General features: G+C 34.8%; 1 protein-coding gene and 1 long non-coding RNA gene across 8 annotated transcripts in view; one reads left to right on the plus strand and one right to left on the minus strand.

The window, feature by feature from the left end:
* LOC125649532 (huntingtin-interacting protein 1-like) overlaps positions 1 to 16,573 on the minus strand; it is a 230,721-nt gene that overhangs the window by 147,210 nt on the left and 66,938 nt on the right. For all 7 annotated transcript variants that reach the window (XM_056155233.1, XM_056155229.1, XM_048877117.2 and 4 more), the window contains one exon: positions 1,627 to 1,688. In XM_056155233.1, the coding sequence (XP_056011208.1) occupies positions 1,627 to 1,688 (62 nt within the window). The remainder of the gene's footprint in view (positions 1 to 1,626; positions 1,689 to 16,573) is intronic.
* On the plus strand, positions 3,906 to 5,666 carry LOC130051935 (uncharacterized). Its single transcript, XR_008800211.1, has 2 exons — positions 3,906 to 4,489; positions 5,146 to 5,666. It is a non-coding gene; the product is annotated as an uncharacterized LOC130051935 (long non-coding RNA).

A 16,573-nucleotide genomic window follows, 5' to 3' on the forward strand; every position in this document is an offset into this window, starting at 1 on the left:
TCTACATGTATATGGGTCGTTATCAATGTAGAAGAGAAAAAGATATGTCAAAATTATTGCTAATAAAGTAATGAAAATATTACAGTGTAGAACGTGACAATTTTTCTAATCGGTCTAGAAATTTCTCATATGATTCAGACACTGTACGTAGGAAAGTACATATTGAATACATTAACGCTACAAATATCAATTTCATCTTCTTACGGCAAGCCCTGTGCCATACGTGTAGTAGCATTATCAGGGATGTCGACGTCCCTGATTATATGAAGAAATTAAATAGGCTACTTGTAAGTACTATTACAGTATTGTAGTTAACTTCACCCTTGAATTTAAAAGAATTGATTGAAACAGAAATTCCGTTAAAACAACGAAATGCCCCTTGGTTCACTCTTTAAAAGTCTGCAAGTGAAATATACATCCACAGTACACAGGACTGGCTGCAGAAGCATGCATGCAAAATCCGTGCAGTGATCTGACGTCTATTTCTGTTAACAGTTCACAGTATAAAACGAATTTTTATGCATAATTCAGTCAAAACTTGGGTACTTGTTGAAAACATACATACACATATATGAACTGAAACAATGTGACATTTACGGAAAGTAATTTTTAAAAAAAAAAGAATATCAAAGATGTTTTAAGCATCTCGGTGATTTTCACAGTTGATAACCCAGCTTCGTGATGTTTGAGGATAATGCTTCGAATAGCCAGCGATAGTCTACGACCTCCTTTCCCATCGGGCGCCATTGTGAAAATAATATACTGTGGCTGAAAAAGTGGGTCACGTGACATAAATTGCACGCTTTCTGCACGGTACGGTACGCTTTCGGGCTTTTGGGGGCGGGGTTTGCATAATATTATCCTGCACGCTTTCTGAACGGTACGGTTCGTTTCTTGAACGGTATGGTTCGTTTCTTGCACGGTACGGTACGCTTCTTGAACGGTACGGTTCGTTTTTTGCACGGTACGGTACGTTTCTTGAACGGTACGGTTCGTTTCTTGCACGGAACGGTTCGGTTCGTTTTTAAGGTGTAGTAGCACGTTTCAGGGTCTGTAAAACCGGTTGATGATGGTGCACTTTGTTTTTGTTATATAATTAGACTATAGCAACAGTGAGACTGTAATTTTGAGAACATAATTCAGAAACATTGCAAGGAAACATCCTTATTTATTAGAATGTGATGATTGTGCTCTGCGTTGTTTAGTGACTGCGAAACTTTGTTATGTACAAGAAATTTGTAGTAAATATATACACTATATTCACCACGTTGTGCAACCCAGTCAAAAATATGAAGAAGGAGTCAGAACAATGCCAGGATGTTGTAAATATGCACTCTGTTACTATAAAATCTTAACCATATAATTGTCGGACCTTTAATTTCTGGATTTGACTTGACCTTCAGTCTCTCGAACTGTCGATTACTAGAAGTTTTATCGGTCCCTTGAACTTCAAGTTATCTTGAGTTACCTGTACTATTCCATGAGACTGAACTCTAACGAATGAGACCCTTAGCCAAGAGTCCTAATGTTCTTACAACATCTGATCCTGAAATGTGCAAGTTCATTATTATTGATTCTATTTGATCCAATAAAAGAAACTAATGCTTACAAAATAAATTACAGTACCTGAATGTTGCAAAGAAAGGATTTCATCCATATAGTCTAACATGTCCACTGCTATCTCAAAACTACAAAACAATTCATTGATAATCACTCAAAAAATCAAATTTACAAATTGTTATTGTGTAATTAATCACTAATACAAAACTAGCACACATTATATAAATAATACTTCTTATATTCAATGTCATACGGGGTGTCCCAGAATATCTTATATCATTTCAAAACCATGTAATTTAAACAATAATTGGCTAAAACTTGTAAATTAAGGCTCAATCAAAATTAAAATTCATGAAAAATGTTCTGTTTGGGAAAATGTGCATTTTCTGGTCCTATAGTCTTTCAAATCTGCAAACTATCTGAAGAATCTGTTGTTTGCTGCAGTTATCTTTTCTCTTTTTCAAAACTACTACCCCCTCCTTTTGAATTGTGAAAAATTAGCAGTATTTTCCTCTAAATTGGTAAAAAAAAAAAATCATTTATATCCAATTATAATGAAAAAATAAGTCTTGAAGATTTTTTAAACATCTTCCTTCATTTTCCCTGACTCATATGAACTGATAACTGATTGTAAACATTCATATTTGTCTTATAAAGAGTAAAACTCTCTCCAGCAAATTTGTGATTGTTACTGTCATTGTGTTTTTTAAAGTGTTCTGGTGGGATGTGTCCCAAGGTTTGTTGATGAATGGAGAAATGGAGGAAGATGACATATAAAAAATTTCACAATATTTGCAAAGAAACCATTTCTTAGTACGAATAGTACAGCCACAAAGGTGTGTTATGTATTTGCTGATGTAATACTAAAATGTCATGGTACTTGCTGTGTTGACGAGATTGTACTTGTGTAGCTCATGCTTGCATGATTTAATTAGTGTAACAAGAGGTACTGTGAGCAATGCTCACTAAGAATACCCCCCGCTTACCCCAATCTCCCAAAGGGTGTTGGTAATAGGTATAAACTACCTCTTTTCTGAGTGTAAAAAACAAATGGCATGACAAACCGAACCATATTGCTACTTCGATGTCCAGTGCGTGTGACCTTTGACCTTTTGACCCCAAAATTAATAGGGAACATCTTCATCCCATGGGTAGTCCATATGTATGATATGGTGACTGTAGGTGGAAAGGATAACGCTTTAGAGCCCGGAAACCACATTGCTACTTCGATGTCCAGTGCGTGTGACCTTTGACCTTTTGACCCCAAAAATCGATAGGGAACATCTTCATCCCATGGGTAGTCCATATGTATGATATGGTGACTGTAGGTGGAAAGGATAACACTTTAGAGCCCGGAAACCATATTGCTACTTTGATGTCCACCCTCATGAAAATTTTAGTCTGAAATTTTCCTGAAACATTTCTGAAATTTTCCTGAAACATTCCAGAATTGTCTATCTGAATCAAGTCTGAAACAAAAGTCTGAAACATGCCTGTAATTGGAACATTCCAGGCATGTTTCAGACTTGGTGTTTCAGCCAATTGCAAGTGATGTTTCAGCCAAAATTTCAGCAATGTTTCATACAGTTTTCAAACTATAAGTAAGCAAGGTTTCAGAAATATTCAGCAATTATTCAGTGCCGTTTCAGCAATTATTCAGCACTGTTTCAGAAATTATTCAGCACTGTTTCAGCAAATATTAAGTACTGTTTCAGCAATTATTCAGCACTGTTTCAGCAATTATTCAGTGCTGTTTCAGCAAATATTAAGTACTGTTTCAGCAATTATTCAGTGCTGTTTCAGCAAATATTCAGTGCCGTTTCAGCAATAATACCCCACCTATTCAGCAATGTTACAGCACTTATTCAGCAAGGATATGCTAGCTTTTCATCCTGCAATATACTTTAAAAAATAATCGAGACAAATATATTTCAATTTTTATTTTTCATTCAAAATATCAAGTCTTAAATTGTCTTTTTCAGGCACTACCTTTTTTATAATTTAAATTTCCATTTACTGTTTACTTGGTATTACATCCTACCGGGTCTTCCCACCTCTCTGATTAGAAATAGCTAGCTGTTGTAGGCCTTATAGTCCACTATGAGGTAATCATTCTGATTGTCATATAGATCTATAGGCCTTGTCTGTATCCAACGAATTTTTAGGATAATCCACTTCTTAATTTGCTTGAATCCATCTGAAATTATACTAGCATACATGTACATTGTAAACTTAATAATGTGTTTAATCTTCTAAATAATGATCGAAGTTCATATAAATTCATGATCTTAATTAATTCAACATGGAATGCTTCAAATTTATGTGATCGAAAGTTTTGATTTTTACATAGTACAGGCACTTAATTAATAGGACTATTAGGTTAACATTAACACAAAAATTCATACCTCGAACTGCTAACAAAATGGCGTCGAAGATTCAGGCCAGGGAAACCAAGATCTGGAGGTTTTCATGCTTATGCATTCTCCCTCAAGGTATTTACTAAAATCTTTTCTTGGATCCTTTATACAGGAGAGTGGAATCGCATTAAATTCATCTTCACCCACTCATACAACGATGGCGTTATGATTTCAATACATGGCTGTTGATCAAACGAAATTTTTCCCGCGTGCAATACTTCCGTCTGCGATGAATATTAAACTGGTACCCTTATCGACCTCGCCTATTTCGTATGTAGGTAGCATCGATAAGCGGGGAACCAGTTTACAAATATTTAAAAAAAAAATATTGTCAAAAGTATTATAGCTCTTAAAATAAAGGATATATTCCAATATTTCTCCTATAAATTTTTTTTATCGATTTTTTTTAATACTTTGTAATTGATTGACAACTTCCGTCAACATCAGAAGAAAACACAGAAGATGGAGGCCGGAGGGGCAGTGCAGTGAGAAGATTCTGCCTTACTTAACATGTAAGTTTCAAAACCAAAATAATATAGGCTTAAATTATGATTGAAAATGACAGTCATATAAATAAATGGCACTTGGTTTCAATTTTGAAGTAGAGGTGACTGTCTAATGAAAGTCGCCGATTTTTTTTGATTTATTTTTTTAAACTTACGATTTTTGTTAGACCTAGAACACCCATGTTTTCTTATGTAACAGTGTGTAAAGATTTCAAGCTAAATGCACAATTGAATTTCACTGCCCACAGTTATAACAAGTAGGGATTACACACGTTGTAATTGTAAAACGACAAAGTTACGACGACCCGAATTTTCTCAACACAATTTCGCAATCTCTTGCTAGTGCCATTCTTCCATACTTTCACAACGTCTCGTAGGTTGAAAAATTCAAAAAATGCTTAATGCAGTTTTGTATTTGATTCCAATTGCAAAAATATACTATGGTAAAGCAGTTTAAGTATATCTATGACACAAAATGCTCTTGAATTCATACATTGAAATATTACGTCATTAGACCTGAATTACGATTATAAATCAAATATACAGCATGAGTAATACAGCAATAGATACTCAAGAATTTGCTTGAAATGTAGGACTGTGTGATTGTATTGTTATGGAGCCTCTAATTAATATATTCATATATTGTTATTATATTTTTTCAGTAAGTCATTCTTAGGAGAACTTCTTAGTAGATAATAAGCAGGCTGACTCTTTATAAATTGGGAAGAGGAAGGAGTCGGAACTGTACCTTCTGGAGGGAGTGGCTTGTGCTGAGTTTTATTTTTTAAGGAAACTTCCATTCAACATGTTCAACAACAGAAAATTTGTGAATTAACCCACTGTAGAGTGCCAAAATCTGTTGCAACAGAATTATAGTTGCAGATTAATCTAATAGATCTGCCTGTGATGACCATGATTGGAACTATATCTTGTTTAGTAAATGGACTTAAATAATGATCAACTCCAAAAAGTACCAAAAACTGTTACAACAGAATTGCTACAGAATAGATGCCTGTGATGACCATGATGATCGAGACTAATATTTTTGATGAAGTGTTAAAGTGTATACACAGACACAAACATGGGCATAGTTAATTTGTTTTGTATTATATAATGTCCATTATGGGTTGATTTCATTGTCATGTCATATATTATGATTATAGTTTAAATAATTTATCTCCAAGGAATTTGTCTTTTCTCAGCATGATAAGTTGTCGCAATATTGCAGAGTTTCAGACAGTTTCAGCAATTTGAATGTTTCAGATGGAACTCAGCAATTTTAATTGATGTTTCAGACTGTCTCAGCAACTTGTCTGAATGTTTCAGTAATTAAGAAATGTTTCAGCAATGCTCAAGGTGTTTCAGCATATGTACTGAAACATTTTCAGCATTGATTCAGCAAGAAACATTTCAGTAAGCAATGTTTCAGTAATTAAGAAATGTTTCAGCAATGCTCAAGGTGTTTCAGCATATATGCTGAAACATGTTCAGCATTGATTCAGCAAGAAAAATTTCAGTAAGCAACGTTTCAGATTTGTTTCAGATATCTTTCAGCAAATTTTCAGCAAAATATTTTCATGAGAGTGCGCGTGACCTTTGACCTTTTGACCCCAAAATCGATAGGGAACATCTTCATCCCATGGGTAGTCCATATATATGATATGGTGACGGTAGGTGGAAAGGATAATGCTTTAGAGCCCGGAAACCATTGCGTCTACAGACGGACGGACAGATGGACAACCCGATTCCAGTATATCCCCCCCCCCCCCCCCCCCCCCCCCCACTACACACACAACTTGTTGCGGGGGGTATAAAAATGTCATGGTACTTGCTGTGTTGACGAGATTGTACTTGGGTAGTTCATGCTTGCATGAGTCAATTAGTGTAAAAATGTCATGGTACTTGGTGTCCATCCTGCTTGTTTAAGTTGCTGTGTTAAAGAAATTGTACTAATGTACTAGGTGTGCTGATACTTTGTACATAGTCAGTCTTTAGATTGTCCCGAAATCTTTGAAGACACTGCAAGTTGAACTTTTCTTGGCTTCAGCTGAATCAGTAATTCAGAGCTTTCGTAACAAGACGCCAATGGACCACATCACTCACCTGAGCCACCTTGGCCCTACCATTGTTCAGGGTCAACACCAAAGTATAACAAGATCTTGCCATAAATAATCTAAATACAAAATATGAAAGCCCTACCTTAAATAATTCAGGAGAAAAATAGGTCAGGTTTTTTCTTAAAGTAGGTCAAACTCCAAGGTCATAAGATCAAACACCATTGTGTCAATGTCTTGCCATAAAGAATCTCTATTCAGAATATAAAAGCCCTACCGAAAATAGTTCCTGACATACTTAACAGATTATATTTTCTAAAAAGTAGGTCAAACTCAGAGTTAAAGGTCTTAAGTCAAAGGACATGATAAAAAAAGAAAGGTCTTGCCATAAAAAATGTATATATACATGTATACAAGATATGAAAGATATACCTTAGATAGTTCAAGACATATTGAATAGGTAAGATTTTTATTAAAAGCAGGTCAAACTTCCTGGTCAGGGTCACAAGATCACACCCCATTGGATCACATGAAAGGTCTTGTCATAAGGAATGTATATACAAAATATGAAAGCCCTACCTTATATACACTGTAGTTCAAGAAGAATTTTTAAAAGATTTTCCGTATTTACTCACATGTAATACATTGATCCTATATTGTGGCCCTACCCTACCCCCGCAGGGACCATGATTTTCATAAACTTAAATTTGCACTATATCAGGTAGCTATAGCTTTCATATAAACTTCAACTTTTCTGGCCCAGTGATTCTTGACAAAAAGATTTCTATAGATTTTCCCTATTTATTCGCATCTAAAACTTTGATCTCCTATTGTGGTTCAACATTATCCCCATGGGACATGATTTTAACAAAATTGAATCTGCAATATGTTAGAAAGCTGTCATGTAAATTCAACATGTCTGGCCCAGTGGTTCTTGAAAAGATTTTAAAATGACACCACCCTATTTTTGCCTTTTCATGATTACCTCCCCTTTGTAGGGAGATGGCCCTTCATTTAAACAAACTTGAATCCCCTTCACCCAAAGATGCATTTTGCCAACCGGTTGAAATTGCCCCTGTGGTTCTAGAGAAGAGGTCGAAAATGTGAAAATTTTACGGACAGACGACGGGCGTACGTGCTTTCAGCTTTCAGTTCAGGTGAAATAAAAAATGAAATGAATCCTTTTTTATCTTCTTAACATGGTACTTTTTGAGTTGTTGGATATTTTTTAAATTGGAGACAAAAAATGCTATTTCTTAGAGGTGAGATCAAAAGATCGATGTCTGATAAAAATCTAAATTCAAATAGTTAGGGGGAGAGGGATACAACCTCGCGTAAGTTTCTGTCATCCGACATCGATTAAATTTTAGTGGAAAAAAGTGACTGTTAAAAACCACATAATACTAGTTCTAATTGTAACGGGGACCGTTACATATGTCCCCCCCCCCCCCCCCAATTCAAAAGTGATGTCATTGTAAACCTATAGAAAAAAATCATTTTATTTTAGGCTTTGATTACATGTAGTACGTTCAATATGGTCATTTGAGTACCAAGAAACGAAAGAAAGCGTTGCACGCGCATGCGTATACGATTCCGCATTTTTGTTGATGTCATTCAACAGGAATTTCTATCATATACCCACAGTATGAATTTCATAACGTTTCCATCAAATAAAAGGAAGTTATAACGATTTTAAAACCGTCCAATCAGAATTCAGCACACGTGCATGCAGGTGCTAGCAGTAATTTTAACGAAAGCAATTTGTAAGGAGTACCAAGACACATTTAAACCCTTAATATCAATAGAATTTGATGAAAAACAAAAACATCGTACTTTAAAAATTTAACATTTAAAAAACGATGCACGTGCATCCGCGTGTGCGTTAGCATTTTTTATTACACTGATATATACAAAAAGATATTATCTACCTATATTGTGAATATCAACTCATTTGCTTCATAAATAAGATAGTTACAAATGTTTTAGTATTACCCAATCAAAAAGAAGCGCACGTGTATGCGCGTGCAGATTAGTAATTTTGACCATGAAAATCAGTTAATGCTCTCAATATCTACCTATTATATGAATATCAAGCCATTTCAATGAAGAACAAAAAAGTTAGACTGATTCCAAAGTTAGTGTACAAATTTTATAATGCACGCGTGTGCAGACAAAATAACTATCATTTTTGGGAGTTGAACTATGTTCAGTCTCCCTGGGTCATCACGCACTTTTCTGCGCAGTAATTTGTATTGATTTGTATAGTGGTCGTCAGCGGGGGTTCTGTGTCAGCTGATTTACTCCTAGGTAAATCAACATAAACTTTTATAAACATCCGCCATTAAATAATCCATGTAACTTTTCTGAATTAATCTAATTTTGATAATTGACATGTAAATAAATGCAATGATATTGTATTCAAATCAATTTGAATACAAGATTTCGATCAAATTGATACTGATAGACATAGAAAAATAAAAGATAAGGTTGAAAATTGTCGTTTGTAGCACAGCGTCACCTATAAACATTGATAGGGAAACGAACGACAACTGAACACAAGCCCTATTGACACCGTGGCGTGAAATATCGAATATGGTGCGAAACCTCAGAAAATTGACAAGAAATAACTCTACAACATTGTGTATGTGTATATATTTGGGTTTTTTTTTAATGTGATATAAAAAATGCTTGATGTTACATGTAGATTGAATTAAAACACGTCATTCCCAGTCAACAACTTTCGATTGGGATCGGAATACGAAATAAAATTTCTTATATCCGGTGGCAAAGTGAAACTGCTTCATGCTTCAAGTTATTGAATTACGTAGTAATTGCACGTTACACATTAGAGAACTGTTCCTTTTAATAAAGAAAGTCACAAAATAGATACAAAATGAGTGTACCTTATTTATTACTGTTACCGAGCTTTCGTCGACTATAATCTCGAAATGGCGTGTTTCGCTGCGCTTGATGATCTGACGGTAAGGTCCACATTTTCTACGTGAGTAGTGTGATATTTGTTTATGAATTTTTTGCGCATACATGGTATGTCTCGGCTAGGAATAATGGAAACTTTCTCACCTATGTATGTAAAGACATATTAATCTCTATTTTTAAAAATGTAGAACACTTTTATCAAATGACAATGTTTGAAAACACTTAGAGCCCCGATGTCAGAATTTCCTTTTCCAAGACATCAATATGTCAAATTCATTATCCTTTTTGAATAGTATATACCATATTTTGTACCAGTTATCCATTTTGAATCCCCTATTACAATGGGATTTTGCTGCACTCTGTAATGTTTGAGTGGATGTCATGAGTGTGTCAAACAGAAATTTTAAGAGCATGGGATAAGGTGCTGCCATGTATTACTTCACTATCAAAGTTTAACCCAGTTGCCACAATGTTGAATTTATGCTGCAAAAAGGATTGGAAATTGCTCTGGTCAAAACACATTGTTTATTTGTCTACAGATGAAAGAGACATGAGGATTCTCCCTCACAAACTGAAAAAAAAAAGTTATGGATCTTGTACATGTATAGTTTATTAATCACTATAGATTTCCAGCATCATAAGTCTGATTCCACTATATGCTTTCCATACTGTCAGGTTCATTCACCCCCTGTTTGAGCCACAGTATAATATCCCAAATACCTTGGCAATAAATAACATTATTTGACTAGTGTTTCATTTTTAGCGGAGTTGCGATGAAGTCGAACTCGGCTTATGATCTGATGAAGTGCCTTTGGGCGGGCAGGCGGGCACGCATCAACATTTCATTTCCGCACCATAGCTCTTGAGCAAATTATAGGATCTCATTCAAACTTAGAAGGATTGTCACCCTCAGTAAGATGAGGAAGCCTATCGATTCTGGGGTCACTAGGTCAAAGGTCAAGGTCACTGGCTATAAATAGACTGAAATTTGGAGAAAATTTTGTTTTCCGCACCATAGCTCTTGAACGAATTATAGGATCTCAATCAAACTTAGATCGATTAAGTAAGACAAGAAGCCTATCGATTCCGGGGTCACAAGGTCAAAGTCACAGTGGCTATAAATAGACTGAAATTTGGAGAAAATTTTGTTTTCTGCACTATAATTTTTTAACAAATTATAGGATCTCAATTAAACTTAGATGGATTATCGCCCTTGATGAGACAAAGAAGCCTATTGATTTTGGTCAAGGGTTAAAGGTCAAGGTCACAAAGGATTTAAGTACGCAAAATTTTGCTCCTTGCTTGATAATTTTTGAAAACTTTTCTGCCGGTTCCCTCTATGCCCATTCCTTGCGCAACTCGGCTTGTGCATTTCCGATGCCCGACAATTTTTAATTTTTTTGCATTTCATTTATTTTGAGTTATTATACAATTATTTACCATTCCATTGATCCTCTACAGGACTGTAGTATAGATGTTTTGCACACTCTAACGTCATGCTAGGTCAAAAGGTCATAGGGGAAAAAAATCTTACATCCGGGTCCTTTGTCAATGTGAAACAGCGAACGACGACGGCTGCTCACCAACATTTTACGGGTGAGACATACTTTGTTTAAGCATGTAAGATGATAAAAATATAACATTCGTAAAAAATACACTTTAAAGTTACCACTAAGAGTTGCAGATTAGAATGTTTCATTCACATTTGTTTAATTTGAGCGGGTGAAGTATAGGTTGTTTATGTCTGCTCGCTACTTTCACTTGCGATGTTTTCTATCGAATTACAGTCATTAGCTCTCTAAAATTAACCCAGTGAAGTGTACATTGCATAGAGAAGTGATAACAATTCAATAATTTTATTGACAATGTGTCTTTTTTCTTTTAAAATGACAAAGTGGTTTAATTTATCGGCATACTCCCCCCCCCCCTTCTCTCTCTCTCTCTTCTGTGGTATGCAGCACTGAGTAGTAATTAAGTTTGAACCTATGAATTAAGTCACCCCTCACACAATTAAGGATTTTGAAGTTTGGATTGAATTAAGTTTTACGAGTTATTTGGTTGGGTTTTTATTTTAAGTGTCTATCAGTATCATTGTCGTGCCAATCATTTTCAATATTCGCACGACGGTCACGCTTATATTAGAGCTCTAGCTCCTATCCGCACGATATTCTTTTCCCAATTATAAATTTCTTCTACTTGTCCATGAGATAGAGTGAGAGATATATTTCATTTGTATGATTTTAAATCTTATAAACATCTGACAATTTAAAAAAAAAAACCCGAGATGTCTACACAATTATTTAATTTATCTCTAACTTTGACAAATAACCAGTTCAAAGTTCACTTTTAGGTATAACATATGTAGGCCTATATATATTAAAGCTAGAAACTTTATTGCAAATAATAAGGATACTAATTATAAATCATGCAATTTAGGTTCACCACCCAATACCCAACTGTTAGTCTATCCATTTTCAGCTGTCTGATTTAAACAACCGACTTCTCTTTGCGAGTGTAAGGAGAAAGGGGTGTGTAAGACAAGTGTAAGGAAAAGGAGGGGGGATTTGACGATTCTAAGAAAGGAGGGTTTGTATTAGACGAATGTAAAGAGATGGAGGTATATTTGACGAGTGTAAGGAGAGAAGGGGGTTGGAAAAGCCCTGAATTATTCCTGACTTTCACTAACTATATAGACTACAAGTGATTTTCAAAATTTGTCGTCGTGCGTATAATCTCGCCCCCCCCCCCCTTTTTTTTTTGTAAAATTTCCTTTTTAAAAATATTATCTGTATAGATCGTAGTAGTTGTCAATATTTATATTTTGTAACCCCCCCTCCCCTTGATAAGGGACGCTATGATGTGCGTGGATAATACTGCCGTGATTTGTTGTAATGCATTATAATCTATTTTCTTTGTAAAATTACCATTAAGGAGGTATGCTACACCAGAGAAATTTGATGTAGATGAAAAGTATAGGATATGTACAAAAATATTTTGAATTTGTAAATTTTCAAATTTACTTTATTTTGTCAAAAAATACAGTTTTAGTAGAAGGTAATCTGAAAAAAAATTAAAACTCCTGCTGGACTCGAACCTGCGACCTACAGTTCAGCAGTCGGTATTCTAACCTACTGAGCTACTCGGCTAGGTATTTAAATAGAAAAGGAAAAGTCAAATATTGCTGATATCGATTTTGTCATCCATGTTTTTAAAGGAAGTCAGCCATTATGACGATGTAGAGTACTACCTTAATAATGAATACTCCCCTGTCCCTAAAAACATCACAATACAATGGGTTCAGTAGTCGGTAGAGGGGTAGACTCTATTATCGAAATTTTACATTTTTGTACAATTCAGAATTAAGATTTTTAGTGTAAAAATGATTGTTTATTATGAAATGGAATCTTCAAACATGGGTATGAAAAGCAACTTTAGTGCCAATAAATAGTTTCTCATAGAAATTCTAGAAAGGAACTTTTCCATAAAAGATATGCTAAAGTAAACCTTTGGTCCTCTTTATCTATTATGTAAACAAATTCTATCATAATATAAGAGATAAATCATTAAAAACTTTGGGGGGAAAAGCATACATCGTTGATTTGTCAAAAGGCTGCGTCCATGATTACGTCGTTTTTTCCCCTATGACCTTTGACACGCATATATAATTAGGTAATTAAATATGGCGGCACCGAGTGTGCAAAACATCTATACTCAGGTGACAGTTTAGCATATTGGACTACCTTTTCAAGTAATGAATCCTTAGAATTAGCTATAACTAGGATTAAATTTGAATGTATATATACAGGGGAAAAACTTCTTCATAACTGCAAGGCATTGATAACCATATTGATTTGAATGTTTGGGCCATAATATGTGGTCACATTTTTCATGAGAATATAAAGGGGTGAAATTCTAGAAAACAACAACACGACTTCAGTTACTCGAGGAGCGTTGTGGCCCATGGGCCTTCCATTATCCATGTTTGCTGTTGTAACACTTTGAAACAACAACAGTTGATTTGTATCTAAAATCATGATAATATTCAGTCATTTATCCCCCTACCCTTCCAGTACTATCTTTTCTAACTGAATTTCCACAATGTTCAACTCCCACGAGTACTTTAAGTACTTTGATTCATATCTACAAATGATATACTATCATCTTATTTAGGTTTCATATCGATCCCTTTAATATTCTGATTTTCAATTTTTTGTACCAAAATTGCAATGCACGTGCGTGCGCGTGCATGCACGTGCAGACAAAACGACTTGCACATCTACAAACGCTATACTATCATCCTGGAAAGTTTCATATTGATCCCTTTTGTAGTTTCTGAGAACACTACCAGACAAAAAAGTACCGGAGAAAAATAATAATAACTAGACACTCATTACTAGTAATGAGTAGGTCTTCCGTTTCAACACTTCCGGTACACAGCTTTCTGTTCTTATGAGAATCATTCAAATATATCAGAGAATGTGCCTTTTCAAGACATGAGAGGGGTGTTAATGAAGTTTTCACCCATTTCTCACAACTTCCGGTGATGACCGGAAGTAATATTCAGATGTGTTTTCCCATAAACCACAGCGACTCTCTATTGTCTATATTCCCTGAAAGTTTCACTTCTCTATTTGAAAGAGTTCTCAAGAAAAAGAAGCAGACTAAAAAAGAAAAAGTAGTGGCTTAATATACTACCGACCGGAAGTGAATTTTGAAAAATAAAATTGTCTTAACTATTATATGAATATCAAGCCATTTCAATGAAGAACAAAAACAAAGAACAAAAAAATCCATATTGATACTGTTCTTAAGATATTTGAAAATCATATCAAACACTTGAAATATAAACGAGATTTATGGGGGGCACAAAGACGAAAGGTATAAGAGTATTTTATCGAGGAACCGGAAGTAGCCGTTTTGACTACCGACGGGGTCAACATTCTTTGAATACTTTGAAAGAGACTTAATAAACTAGTGTAGGTTTCAATTTAAAAGAAAAAGTTTGAAATTAGTGATTCTTTCAATCACTTCCGGTTACAACCGAAAGTGATAACGAAAAACAATTTAATGTGCATGCACTATACAATCGAGAGATCTATAATACCTGAAAGTTTCATGTGTTCCTCTTTAATCGTTTTTGAGATTACCCCTGGACAAGATGATTTTTTGAAAAATGGAAATCAGACATATCTTTCGAACGGAAGTAGATTTTGTAAAAATGAAAGATCGTATCTAAGGGTACTACAATTCTCTATCATCTTCATAATTGGCAAGAAAATCCATTGAGCCATCTCTGAGAAATCGTGTTGAAAAAATTTGAATATAGTAAATTTTTCAACCACTTCCTGTTGAAACCAGAAGTGACGTACACTCATATACAAAATATGTTGAAGATGGACTATTGCTAATTTATAACCCCTGCAAGTTTCAAGTGTATATTTATACTCGTTCCGGAGATATCAGTGAAACAAAGTCTGAATTTGTCCACACCATATCTAACGACCGGAAGTGAATTTTACAAAAATATTTGAAGTTACTCTAGACATTTATAGTGCCTATAACATATGTAAAACTCAACTCATTAACTTGTTTCATGACCGAGATTTATGGCACTGAAAAATGAGAGAATGAATAGTCTTTCTTTGATATAACCGGAAGTTGGAGATTCAACTTCCGGTGGGGTCAACATTTTTTGAGAATTAGAAAGAGACCTAGTCAACCGATATAGATTTCAATTTGAAAGAAAAAAGTTTGAAATTTACGATTCATTTAATCACTTCCGGTGACGACCGGAAGTTACGGTGACAAAAAATATTACATGCATGCACCATAGAGAAAATAGATCTATTATCCCTGAAAGTTTCATTTGATTATCTTTACTGGTTTTCAAGTTTACCCCCGGACAAAGTTGCTTTCAAAAACTGGAAATCGGACGTATCTCACGAACGGAAGTGAATTTTGAAAAAATGAAAAAAATGCCTCGAGGTACCATCGTTCTCTATAATCTGTGAAAGTTTCAGGAAAATCCATCCAACAGTCTTGGAGACAAAAGGGGAAAAAAATAATAATAATAAACAGTAGAATCACTAGGTCTTCCGTTGGTAACGGAAGACCTTAATAAACAGTACAATCACTAGAAGGTCTTCCGTTCGTAACGGAAGACCTTAACTAGACACTCATTACTAGTAATGAGTAGGTCTTCCATTTGATCACTTCCGGTAAAGAGCTTTCTGTTCCTACGGAAACCATTCAAATATATCAGAGAATGTACTTTAACAATAAATGAGAAGTGTATTATCGAATTTTTTACTCATTTCTTGTAACTTCCGGTGACGACCGGAAGTACTATTCAGATGTGTTTTCCTATAAATGACAGTGACTCTTTACTGTCTATATTCCCTGAAAATTTCACGTCTCTATCTGCAAGAGTTCTCAACAAAAAGAAGTAAACTAAAGAAAGAAAAAGTAGTAGGTTACTACCGACCGGAAGTCAATTTTGATTATTTCAATCCCTTCCAGTGACGACAGGAAGTGACGGTCGACATGCTCAACACCCTATTGCATGCTTACAAACAGAGATTGATCATCCCTGAATATTTGATGAACCTATCTTTTACCCTTTCCAAGAAAAATGCTGGACAAAATCTCGTTTGAGAAACAGAAAATCAGCCACATTTTCCTACCGGAAGTGAATTTTGGAAAAACAAAAATAACCACAGCAAAGTCATTTCATAAGACATTATTCCTGAAAATTTGAAGAAAATCTACCCAGTCATTTCTGAGAAATCATTCAAGAAATCGGAAAATCATCATTTTTTTCAAATACTTCCGGTATAGAGCAGAAGTGACGGACAAAAAAATTGAAAGTATGTGTACAATGGACTAATGCTAGTTGATCAACCCTACAAGTTTCAAGCGTCTATATATATTCATTATTGAGAAACTGAAAAAAGAAAGTTTGAATTTGTCCACCCCCTATCTCACGACCGGAAGTGAATTTTCGAAAAATATTTACCGTTACTCTAGACATTTATAGTGTCTACAACATATGTTAAATACAAGTCAAGCACTTGTTTAGTAAACGAGATTTAAGGCATTG

This window comes from Ostrea edulis, chromosome 1, assembly GCF_947568905.1.
Source record: "Ostrea edulis chromosome 1, xbOstEdul1.1, whole genome shotgun sequence".
Taxonomy (NCBI): domain Eukaryota; kingdom Metazoa; phylum Mollusca; class Bivalvia; order Ostreida; family Ostreidae; genus Ostrea; species Ostrea edulis.